Raw genomic sequence first — 12,112 nt, forward strand, 5'->3', positions numbered from 1 at the left:
GGAGGCAGAGGCAGAAGGATCTCTCTGAGTTCGAGATCAGCCTGGTTTACAGAGCTAGTTCCAGGACAGCCAGGACTGTTACACAGAAACCCTGTCTTGGAAAACAAAACAAAACAAAACAAAAGAAAAGAATGTACTTTGAAGTGTTGCCCTTTGAAGCTGGCGGAGTGCTCCTTCCCAGAGCTGCTCCAGTGGACAGATGTAGTGTGACCTCATTTTGTATACTTATTTCTGTTCTTTTGCTCTAAGCCGTATTTTCTTAGTTAAATATTGCTGCCTAAGGTAGAGCAAGAGGCTAATGTAAACAGAAAAGGAAACTTGGTCTCTGGGTGTTGGGCTCTTTCACTGCTCTGGCATCTTCTCATTGGGTCAGTGCAGGGCTCAAGGAATGGTGATGTTTCCATGTTTGCGGAATGGTGTTTTCGAGTTTGTACTCTGGATGTGGACAGTTAGATCCAATCAGATCCAATCAGTTCTCCTGTAGATCGAGGGAGGTTCTGGAGACTGTTCAATGGTGAAGAAACTAATGCCTTTGAAAACATCTGTGGTTCTCAGAAGGCCTTCACTGATTGATTCCTCTGAAATTTGGAGAGCCATCCTCTGGCCTCAAGTGTGCTAGGTGTGTGCTCGGCTGCTCCTTCATTTCCATGCTTAGCACACAGTTCTTAGAAAGCGTTCAGTTGGAATGATGATGTCTTAAGGCCTAATGAGAAGGCTGTGTTTGTATCTCTGAATGCTAAGGAAGGAGGAAGTCGGGTTTGGAAAACTGGCTTTTATGGCTAAGAGAAATGTAAGGCAGTCTGTGGACTGACATAGTGTTTCCCACACGATATACATTTTAAATTACATTTATTTGTTGTGTGTGGGTGGGCATATACACACTTGCATGCACACTACAGTGCTGAGTGTGGAGGTCAGAGGGCAACCCATGGAGTTGGTCCTCTTCTTTAGCCATGGGAGGTTCCAGAGATCGAAATGAGGTCGTCAGACTTGGCAGCAGGGCCATTTTGTCAGCCTTACTACTTAATATTTTGAAGCCGCCAAGCAGAAAATATCATGAAAATACCTTGTTTGCCCTCTTGTAAACTTGTCTTGAGGTTCTGCTTGCTGTGAGTTTTGGTCTCAATCATAGACTTAGTTGCCAGGCCAACCCACCATTAGATAACCCCTGGGCTTTATTTTATATACAGGCTACTTGATCATCAAAAACAAACCAGATAGTAGTGTTCATGGCCTGTCATTTGTTCCCTTCTGCCAGCCTTTCATATCCTGAACAACACCACCATCCAGTTTAAACTGGAGAAGATCCCTATCGAGAGAGAGTCTGAGCTGACTTTCTCCCTCAGTCCAGATGACCTGGGGACAGCCAGCATCATGAAGATTGAAGGAAAATTCGTCAACCCAGTTCAGGTAAACTAACACAGGATTGAGTATCAGGTCAGGGCAGCTGAGAGCCAATCAGGTTGTGTTCCTTGTCTGAGATGCCGGAGATCTGATGCATTTTAGCTTTTGGAACTTAGTGCATTCAGGACATTTATAAGCCCTTATGACCAGTCAAGCATCTCTGATCTCTAATTTGAAGTCTGAAATGATCTTAAGTTGGAAACCTTTGAACGTTGGGGTTGTATCAGCTATCAGAAAGCTTCAAATTTCAGGGGTATTTGGATTTCAGGTTAGGGGCATTTAGTTCATCATTGTTTATTTAAGTTTTATTTTATGTGTGTGAGTGTTTTGTGTGCGTGTATGGAGTCCACTGTGTATTTGTCTGGTGTCCAAGTAGGCCATTTGAGGGTATTTGATTCTGTAGAACTAGAGTTACGGGTGATCGTGGTTGCGGGGAATTGAACCTGGGTCTTCTGTAAGAGCAGCCAGTTCTTCTGATTGCCAAGTCATCTCCTCAGCCCCATCCATATTTATTTTGTATTATATGTAGTACTCGGATTATAATGGTATATATTTATGTATATTAAGCATTAGAAGAAAAATATATTAGTTCAAGGAAATAATCACCAGTGCATGTTCCTGTTGCTGATGACTTGTTCTCATAGACATGGAACAGCTTTGTAGCCCAGGCTGACTTTCAATTCATAATCCTCCTGACTCAGCCTCTCAAGTACTTGGATCCCTCAGCAGCATGGGCTCCTTTTGTCATGTGACTTTGTCCCTGGAAGTGGCTGTCTTCCTGTGCCACGGAGGAAGATAGTGGATCTCTAATCCCATGCCCAAAAGCCAGTTGCTCTTTCCCAGGAAGATGTCTTTCTCACCACCCGGGGACACACTTGGACTAGACTGCAGAACAGTGTGCTTTGAGCCATTGACAGATCTTTTTGATAGAGTTAGGCTTGTCCTCTCTGGATTGAATTGGGTCAGATAGGACACACAGGTGTATGTGTGTTTGCGAACTGTGTGTGTATGTATCTTTTCTCCTTCATAAATGATTTTTTTTTTTTCCTTTCCAATTTCACAGGACTAGGAGAAAAGAGTAAGGTTAAGAAAACATGTGTACTCAGGATCTCAGGACAGTTGACCCTCTGTCAGGCTGCAGTTGGTCTTGAGTTTGTCTTTCAGTTGCTCTGAAGTGACCCAGGAACATGTATCGAGGTCTCTGTTGGTGTCAGTGGCTCCTAGATGTAGGTCTTGGGGTGAGAAACCTTCCCCCACTGCTCACTGTCTTTGTGTCTGTGTCTGTCTGTCTCTCTCTCTCTCACATACACACACAATTAGATTTTTTCTTCTGTATGTATGGGTGTTTTACCTGCACTCATGTCTGTGCACCACATGTGTGCCTAGAGTCCACAGAAGCCAGAAGAGGTCATCAAATCCCTTGGGACTGGAGTTACATATGGTTGAGAGTTTGGGTGCTGACAAATGTACTTGGGTCCTCTGTAAGAGTATCCAGTACTCTAAACCACCGAGCCGTCTCTGCAGTTCCCCGGCCCCATTTTATTGAGACAGGTTGGCTTCTAACTTGCTGTGTTGCTGAGGAAGACCTTGAATGTCTGATTCTCCTGTTTCTACCTTCCAGTACTAGGCTCATTTTTCTTTTTTTTTAATGAAATGTTTTGGGGCAGGGCATGTGAAATGACTCAGCAGGTGAAGTGCTTGCTGTGAGAGCACTATGACTCAGCTTCCATCTCCGGAACCTACATAAGGGGAAGGAGAAAATCAACTTACTGTGCCGTGACTCTACACCTGCTCTGCACACACGTACACTGCACACACAAGGATAGCAAACATTACAAAAATCATTATAAGGCTTTTTTTCACTTCGTCTTGTATATTTGGAATGTGTTCTTTGAGCTGTGTGTCGTCCTATGTATTGCAATGGCTTTTGGTTCTTAAGAATATCTTCCCTTTGGTTTGTTTGCATTGGGATCCAAGCAAGGTCTGCAGCAGATTGCAGTTAGGTGCTGTGTCTTTAGGTCTCTCTGGGTCTGCCCCGCCCTATCTGCCATGTTCTAATTCTGTGTGGACACTGGTCTGTTGCCTACAGGATGTTGTACATGGTACACTGGCTGTTGTTTGTGTCTTTCCGAATGTATTCCTGCCATGAGCTACACGGGCTTCTCTGGACTCTGGGTCTTTTCTTGGCTCTGCTTCTCATTTGCCTAGAACTTCCCAGGTGCTGTCATGTGCCTCCGGTTACAGCAGATGTGTCACACAATGTCTGCATTTGATGAGGGTGTGTAGGTGGAAGAGCCTGATCTCTCACTTGCAAAATTCCCTGTCAGTCATTCCTGTTGCTTCATTCCACTGAAGAACCCTGTGGGGATGAAGATTAAATTAGGGGTTATAGAACGGTCACTTTGCAAGTCTGTCAAAATTTCTGTGTCTTTGAGTTGGAATCGCTTTGTTAATTGCCCTTAATTAGTAAGAAAGATGTACTTGAAAATATTTTTAAATAAGAAATTCTAACTAAAAGAGGGTAAGAAGCTGGGGGTGCAGCTCAGTGACAGTGTTTGCCTACCATGCATAGGGCTCTGGGTACCACCCCAGCCCCAACAATGGAAGCTGAGGAAAAAACATATAATTGCAGATTGGCACCTTTGTTAGAAAAGTCTTGTTTTTCGGTCCTGCGCTGTGCCCACTTAGACCTTTGGAAGGTTCCTTCTTGCTCTCTGCAGCTATTTTGTGTGGTTAGAAAGAGTGGCTTTGCTGACTCGAGCATACGGGGAATGCTTACTGAATGTTGATGTGTGCAGATTGTTTTACAAGGGGCTAGGGAGAGCCTTGTTAATGGAAGTGAACGGAAGGAAGCAAGGACAGAGAAGAACTGATGATCTTTGGTACCAGCTAATGGAAAGCCTCTTGGGAAACAGAACCTCCAACTGGGAGTTTAGGCGCTATGTGGTAAGAGTAGAATGTGAGGGGACTGGAGAGACGGCTTGCTGGCTAGGGTCACTTACTGCTCTTCTGGAGGACCTGAGCTAGGGTCCCAGCATTTTTATGTTGGGGGGCTGCCAGCCGCCTGTAACTTCAGCTTGGGGTGATGTGTATGGGGGCAGGTCCTGAGTCTTCTGCCTCCATGGGCATTTGCACTCCTGTATACCCCCAAACACAAAATTACAAATAAATTCAATGTTTACATGAGTGTTCTGGAGTAACGGGGTTGTTCTCTTTGAATGCAGGTGGTATTAGCCAAGCACGTGTATGAGCAGGTTTTACAGACTCTGGACAACCTTGTGTACAGTGAAGATCTGAATAAGTTTGCAGCCAGCGCCGCATCCTCCCCCTGCCCTAACTCGCCCCTGCCCCCACTCAGTTCCTGTGGAGAACCTTCTGTGGAGAGGAAAGAGAATGGATTGTTCAGTCACTCGAGCTTCTCTAGCACCTCTCAGAAGTCCTTGTCTGTGAAGGAAGCCAAAGCCTTTACTCAGATTCAAGCCAACTTCTGCATATCGGAGCTGCAGGTTCAGCTGAGTGGGGACCTGACTTTGGGGGCCCAAGGGCTGGTGAGCCTAAAGTTTCAGGATTTTGAGGTGGAGTTCAGTAAAGACCATCCACAGACCTTGTCCATTCAGATTGCCCTGCGCTCGCTCCTCATGGAAGACTTGCTGGAGAAGAATCCAGATTCCAAGTATAAGAGCCTGATGGTGTCTCGAGGGGCTCCCAAGCCGTCTAGCTTACCACAGAAGGAGTATCTCTCCCAGTCCTGCCCTTCTGTGTCGAGTGTGGAGTATCCCGACATGCCCCGGTCTCTCCCTTCCCACATGGAGGAAGCTCCTAACGTTTTCCAGCTGTATCAAAGACCCATCTCCACGTCTCGGAAAAAGCAAAAAGAAGTGCAGGACAAGAGCTACCCCATGACCCCACCCCCTTCTCCCACAGTGGACGAGCCCAAGGTGCTTGCTGGGAAAAATAAATTTGACGATTCCTTGGTCCACATCAATATATTCTTGGTGGATAAAAAGCATCCAGAATTCTCTTCCAGTTACAATCGCATTAACCGGAGCATCGACGTTGACTTCAACTGCTTGGATGTGCTGATCACCCTGCAAACCTGGGTGGTGATTCTGGATTTTTTTGGGATTGGCTCCACTGCAGACAACCACGCCATGAAGGTGCCGCCTGAGGGCCCGCTACAGAATGTGAAGTCAGAGTCCAGTGCTTCCATGGAGTCTGAGCTCCAGGAGCCAGTGAACTCCAAGCTGGATCTCAAGGTATGGTTACACTCTGATGAGTTTGAATCATATCTAAATGGGAGCAGTTTCCATTTATCCTGGAAAAGAGCTCTTATTGGCTGAGGCCTGTGTAGTCTCCGTCTGGCTGTTGAGAAATATAGACATTAGTGACGTCGTTGATGTCTTGGAAAGGGTTTTGTTGTAAACTCCATCTGGAGGCAGAGAGAATATGAAGTGAATATGCCATTTAAGCAGCTTGTCTTCCCCCTAGGCCATGTCATTCCAGGGAGTCCTTTTTTCTCTAGCTTGTTTCCTCGCCGTCCATCTTCTGTGACGATGTGAGGGGTGTGTGCAAAGCACCTAGCCAAGTGCATGGCAGCAGTTTGTACTCTGCAGTTTCTGTTCATGGCTTTCTTGCTAGTTTCTCACCCTCTCCCAGCACACGGAGTGCAGTGTGCAAAGTTAGATTGCCTGTTGGAATCCTGGCACGGAGTGCAGTGTGCAAAGTTAGATTGCCTGTTGGAATCCTGGCACGGAGTGCAGTGTGCAAAGTTAGATTGCCTGTTGGAATCCTGGCCCTTGTACTGTAACCTGCAGCTGTGTCCTTGAGTGCAGAGGGAGCCTCTTCCCCTTCAGGCGTTTTCACCAGTAAACTGGTGGCGTGCTACAGTGCCTGTATCGAGGGTGGTCCCAGCATTAGATGAGATTAATGTGAGATACCACCCCCACCCCCCTCATAGTGTGTGGCACATAGTGAGTATCCATTGAATGGTTGTTGTTACAGTGTCTATCATGACATGGGTTGCCGTGTTTTCAACTCAGTCTTGACATTCAGATTATAAATATTAAAAAATAACCCATAAGGTAGCAGTGAAGACTAGATTTAAGGCGGTCTGCAGTGTATGCTGGAAGAGGAGGCAGGTCCACCGAGTTGACCGTGTGGCAATGCAGGCCTGTTGTAAGTTACAGGGCCTTCCCAGAGTTCTGGCACCTGAGCAGCAGCGGCTGCTCACTTGTGTGTGCCTTGGGAGGAAGGCCTTTATCTGCATGTCTTGGTGCATGCGGCCTTGCGTGCACTGTTGGGAGCAGCCAGTTAGAGAACTCTGTTACCCATGTCGGTGTTGTCCACCTGGGAGGAGAGATGGGGGTGCGGGGCTGGGTGGGGCACTTCTGCCTCTTGCTCAGTGGGAGGGTGAACCATACTACTTGGCTGCACTCTGAAGCCCTGGGACATTGGGCCTGAAAGTTGACTGGAAGTGGCAGTGTTCAGTCATCCTTTGGTTGCATTCGATATGTTATTCTCCTGGTGCCTGTGGGGATCTCCTCAGGAACCCTTCCCTGCTACGGTGAGATGTGCTGGGCTCCTGGGGACTTTGCACAGACTGCTGCTGTAGGAGCACAGAGCTGCATTTTTTGAGACAAGAGTTTTTGAACATTTTTACTCTTTTTTTCTGAGACAAGGTTTCTCTGTGTAGCGCTTGGATGTCCTGGAACTTGCTCTGTAGACCAGGCTGGTCTCAAACTCACAGAGATCCGCCTGCCTCTGCCTCCCAAGTGCTGGGATTAAAGGCGTGCGCCACCAACGCCCAGTTTATGATGGATTTCTAATACATCACAGAGAAAATGAGTCGTGAACCTCAATATTCCCAACACTAAAATCCATCACATCACCTTTCTCCCCTTTCCCTCCCTGAAATCTTTTAAAGCAGAATCTAGGCTGGGTCAGATTGTCCGGTGGGTAGAGGTGTCTGCCGTCAAGCCTGGTGACTCACGTGGTAGGAGGAGAGAACTGACTCCTGAAAATTGTCCTCTGACCACCATGTCTGTACACATGCATGCTGTCTGTCACACACACACACACACACACACACACACACACACACACACACACACACACACACACATAAATGTTAAAAAGTTAAAGCCAAGGCTATGTAGTGAAATTCTATCTCAAAAACCAAAGTAAAATTTAAAAAAATTCTAGATACCATTACACCCATTTGTTTCTAGAAAAATATGGATATTTTTCTTACAAAATCACAATCATTGTTCGTCTTGCTACATTAACAGATGTGCCTCGGTGTTACACAGCACCATCAGGCCACACCCAGATTTCCACACATGCCTTTTTCTGGATGGATTGTGGAGGCGTGAGTGATTGGAGAGGCTTCAGGCCTTTCTTTTGGTATCTGCAGTGCTAGGCTTTTCTTGAGAGGTGAATTTTCTCATCTACAGAACGAGAAGAAGTCAGTAAAACAACACATGAAAATCTGAGTCAGTGTCCACCGTGGGTCCCCGAGTTACATTTGCTGCCGTGTTTCCTTAGTCTCTTGTGTGGAAAGTGAGTGTCTCTATTGTGTCTCCCCAGCCTTCTGTGCATCGACTTGCCAGGGAACCTGGGTTCGTGCTGGGGTACACTCCACATGTTAGTAGTTCTGCTTCCCACATGATTCCATCCTGCTTTGGGGATTGGAAGTTAGTGTGTGGTTTGATTTAGATTTAGATTTCTTGGAGAGGATATAGCACCACAGTGGCAAGTGCTTCCTGTCACTCTGAGGCAGGAGGCAGAGGACAGACAGCTGGTCCTTTCTCAGTGATGTCAAGGCACCATGTCATGAAGTGGGTTCAGGGGGCAACCGCTGGGTTCCTTCCAACAGAGCATCGCTTAAGGGTTTTATTTTCCCTTTTTATGGGACCTTGATGTCTTGAGATCCTTCTGTGGTCCCTGTCAGAGAAACGAGAACATCTCGGCTGAGGTCACTGCTCTGACGATGGTCCTTGTTCCACTTTCTCTGCCTTTTTTTATAGGTCCCTTCCCCCCTTTCTGCTCTCGTTTTCCTTCTCTCTTGAGTTTTGTACCCATCTGGCAACTCCTGAGGTCCGATTCTGTGAAGACTTGGAGGACAAAGGGGTGTGTGGTGAACATGTCCTTCCATCTCCCGATCCTGCTCTTCTGTCAGAGCCTGGCCCATAAGGCAGAGGAGCTGGGGACTGACCCAGCAAATTCTTAGACATACAGTGTTTTCAGTAGTTGGAATTACTTTAGTGTAGTGCAGCCTGTTAGAGAATTCTATTCTTGAGACAAGAGGACGATGTCCCTGTTCCCGTGAAGTCCCATTGCTGAATAGAGACATCTGTTAAATATGGGTTCAAAGACATTAGGCAGGATTCCAGGTCATTTTCATCATTTGCCTACATAGATTTTTATAGCTGAGACCTGACTTTACAGATCTGTGAGTCATTACAGAACTGTGCACTGCTAACAACTGATGCCAAGATGAGGACCCTTGCTTTATACTGAGTAACATTTCGCCACCATCAGAGGAATATAGGGAAGAGGCCACAGACTCTGAAATTGGAATTCCTTCCTCATGTGCTTGATTAGCAGATCTGCTCTGGGCACAGATGCAATTGGTATCATGAAAAGGTTTGAGCTGGCGAGGTGGCTCAGCAGGTGTAAGTGTCTGCTACCAAGCCCGACAATCTTGAGTTGGATTCCCAGAACCTATACAGTGGAAGGAGTGGAAGGAGAGATTCACTCCCACAGATTGTCCTCTGACCTCCAAACACATGTGCAAGTTCGCTCACTCGCTCACTCACTCACTCACTCACTCACTCACTCGATCGCTCACTCACACACACACACACACACACACACACACACACACACACACACACACACACTGAATAAATAAAAGATTTATTTTCTCCTTTCCAACCTGTCCCCATTCCTGCCCGTTCTGTCCTGCTGTTTCCTGTTCCCCTCATTGACTACTTTTTGCTTTGTACCTTGTGTCCTAGGTTCATTCGCTTTCTCTTGTGCTGAGCAAGGCCACCAGTGAGCTGGCTAAAGCAAATGTGTCCAAATTAGTAGCACACGTGGAGATGATTGGTAAGTGGGGCAAGACCAAACATGCACAGTCTGGTATGTATTCCACCACCCAGCACAAAACTAGCTGTCCTCACATGCCAAGTAAGGGGTCTGTCTGTGGCTTGATGAGGGTATTGGTATGGCCATTGTTTACAGTGGTGGTCCCAAATCCTGGCTTTGGGATCAGTATTGTCTGGAAGGTACAGCTTCCTCCCTGCTCCTCTCCCATCTCATCCCAAGGGCCCCTAGCATCTATTTGTGTAGTGTGACCAGATAATTTTTTTTGTTTACATTGGGATACTTTGAGAGTGATATTAATAGTTAGATCTGGAGGACAGTCAGGTCAAAGGGCTGTCTGTTGAAAATGGGACAAGCTTAATCTGTTTGTGCTCTTAAGTAGGATTTTGCCAAGAGAGGGTGTGGTGTTCTGCAGCAGGGGAGAGTAGCAAAGCTGGCCTCTTTCTGGTGGGCTTTTGCAGGTTGGAATTCTTACTAGAACACCATGTTCTAAGTGATAGGGTTTATAAAGCATGAACTCAAACACTGTCCTTTATAAATATAAATAAACATATATTTATGTATAAATAGAAATAAATATAATATAAAAAATAAAATATAAATAAATATTTATATATATAAATGACTATATGCCTTTGAGTCCTTGGGGAGCTGATGTGACCTGCCAGAGTTGTATAGCTTAGTGATGATAGTGACAGCTGTGTAAAGTTGCGATTGCTTTTGTCCTGTAGAGATAATAGTTGACTAGCTGGCCTGGAACCTCATGTAGACCAGGCTTCACTCCCAGGGATCCACCTGCCTCTGCCTCCTCAGGACTGGGATTACAGGCGTGCGCCAGTCACTGCACCCTGTAGGAAGGAACATTATATGCTCACGTTCTAGTACGTGTGCCCGCACCCATCTCCGTGCTCTCACCCCAGGGCTGTGCTCCTGCCAGCAGACTCATTTCCAATCTATGTCAGCACCGTCATCCCCACGCATCAGCCAATTTCCTTCTTTTATCAAGTCACTGCAAGCCCACACCGTGTTGCTTGAGCAGCTGACACAGACACTTCCTCCCTTGTTCTTTTATTCCTAGTACCATGAATAGACCTTGTGATGGGTATCCCACTTCTGACCAGTGGTCTGGTCTCCGAGGATCCTGCTTCTATCTATCTGCAGCTGCCTGTGTTTTGTTCTTCAAGTTGGCAATGCATTTAGTTTGCTTCCCTCCCCTTGTAGATGTGCCCTCTGGTATGCAGTGTTGCTGGCTTGTGCAGATTTGTTTGGACTTGTTCAACTCCTTTAGACTTTGGCATTGAAACCCTTAGAAATAGCACATCAAATGTTTTTCTGGTGCCTTGGCTTCTGGAAATTTACCTCTGACATTTAGTTTGATTAAAAGTGGAAGTCTGAGGCATGTGCACGTCTGTTTTAATTCAAATGTAATAAACAATTTCAGAAGAGGTCCGTAATAACGTGTTCTAATTTTAACACTGTAGAGGGAGACCTGGCCTTGCAGGGAAGCATTGGGAGCCTGTCCCTGAGTGATCTCACGCCTCATGGAGACTTCTACAGAGAACGCTTCACCACAAGTGGAGAAGAGGCGCTCATCTTCCAGACTTTCAAGTAAAACATGCACGTCTTCTCTCTGGGCTCTGTCAGGGTACCTGCTGTGAAGCATCCGTCTTTTCTCTGGCTGTGTATCGCGATCACTGCTGTGTGGAGTCCTTTTAAATGTTGCTTTACATGTGCTTATTTTCTGTGTGTCTCCTACTGTGTGTGTGTGTGTGTGTGTGTGTGTAAGTGTGTGTGTGTGTGTGTGTAAGTGTGTGTAAGTGTGTGTGTGTGTGTAAGTGTGTGTGTGTGTGTGTAAGTGTGTGTGTGTGTGTGTGTGTAAGTGTGTGTAAGTGTGTGTGTGTGTGTGTGTGTAAGTCAGAGGACAACTTGCATAGTTGGTTCTCTCCTTCCACCATATAGGTCCTGGGGATGGAACCCAGGTTGCCAAGTTTGGCGGCAAGTGTTCGTCCATCGAACTGTCTTGCCATCTCACTGTTTAAAATTCTTATTGACTAAGCAGGTAAAAAAAAAAAAAAAAAAAAAAAAAAAAACCTTTATTTTTCTTAAGTAAAATTTAAGAAATCTAACTTGTGAGGAGTCCTGATTTATACTGAATTTTCTTGGAGAGATTTGCATTGGAGATTACTTATATATTGATGTGGACCAAGGAATTGTCAAATTTATTACTTATATAATCGTCCCAGTTATCAGAAGACCTGGGGTCTGTCAGCTCCTACCAACTTGGTGTGTGACATGAAGCAAGTCACTTAATCTCTGTGTGAGCAATCTCCACGCTTGGGTGTAGCCCCGAACATTCTTGCCTGATTCAGTCTGAGAGCCCTGCTCACACCGAGTAATTCGAGTGTGCTCTTTTTGCAAATAAGTATGACTTACATTGAGTTCCTGCTGGATTTTAGAAGGCATCTTTAGCTTTGTCTGCTTACTTTAAAGAACGGTTTTCCTGGATGAGGTTTTCAGCTTCTTTGAGAGGAATTAGAAAATGTGGTTGTGTAGCCCCGCCCATCCGTGTTATATACGGTCGAGGCTCCTGTGCAGTCCCCTT

At 45.9% G+C, this 12,112-nt stretch overlaps 1 protein-coding gene across 8 annotated transcripts in view; it reads left to right on the plus strand.

Annotated features, from left to right (window-relative positions):
• The window catches only part of Vps13d (vacuolar protein sorting 13 homolog D), a 227,793-nt gene that overhangs the window by 37,052 nt on the left and 178,629 nt on the right, over positions 1 to 12,112 (plus strand). For all 8 annotated transcript variants that reach the window (XR_003481832.2, XM_027398154.2, XM_027398160.2 and 5 more), the window contains 4 exons: positions 1,259 to 1,410; positions 4,629 to 5,660; positions 9,423 to 9,513; positions 10,992 to 11,118. Coding sequence is in view for 7 of the 8 variants with exons in the window: in XM_027398154.2 (XP_027253955.1) it covers positions 1,259 to 1,410; positions 4,629 to 5,660; positions 9,423 to 9,513; positions 10,992 to 11,118 (1,402 nt within the window). In the remaining variant the exon portion in view is untranslated. The remainder of the gene's footprint in view (positions 1 to 1,258; positions 1,411 to 4,628; positions 5,661 to 9,422; positions 9,514 to 10,991; positions 11,119 to 12,112) is intronic.

This window comes from Cricetulus griseus, chromosome 2 (genome assembly GCF_003668045.3).
Source record: "Cricetulus griseus strain 17A/GY chromosome 2, alternate assembly CriGri-PICRH-1.0, whole genome shotgun sequence".
Taxonomy (NCBI): Eukaryota; Metazoa; Chordata; class Mammalia; order Rodentia; family Cricetidae; genus Cricetulus; species Cricetulus griseus.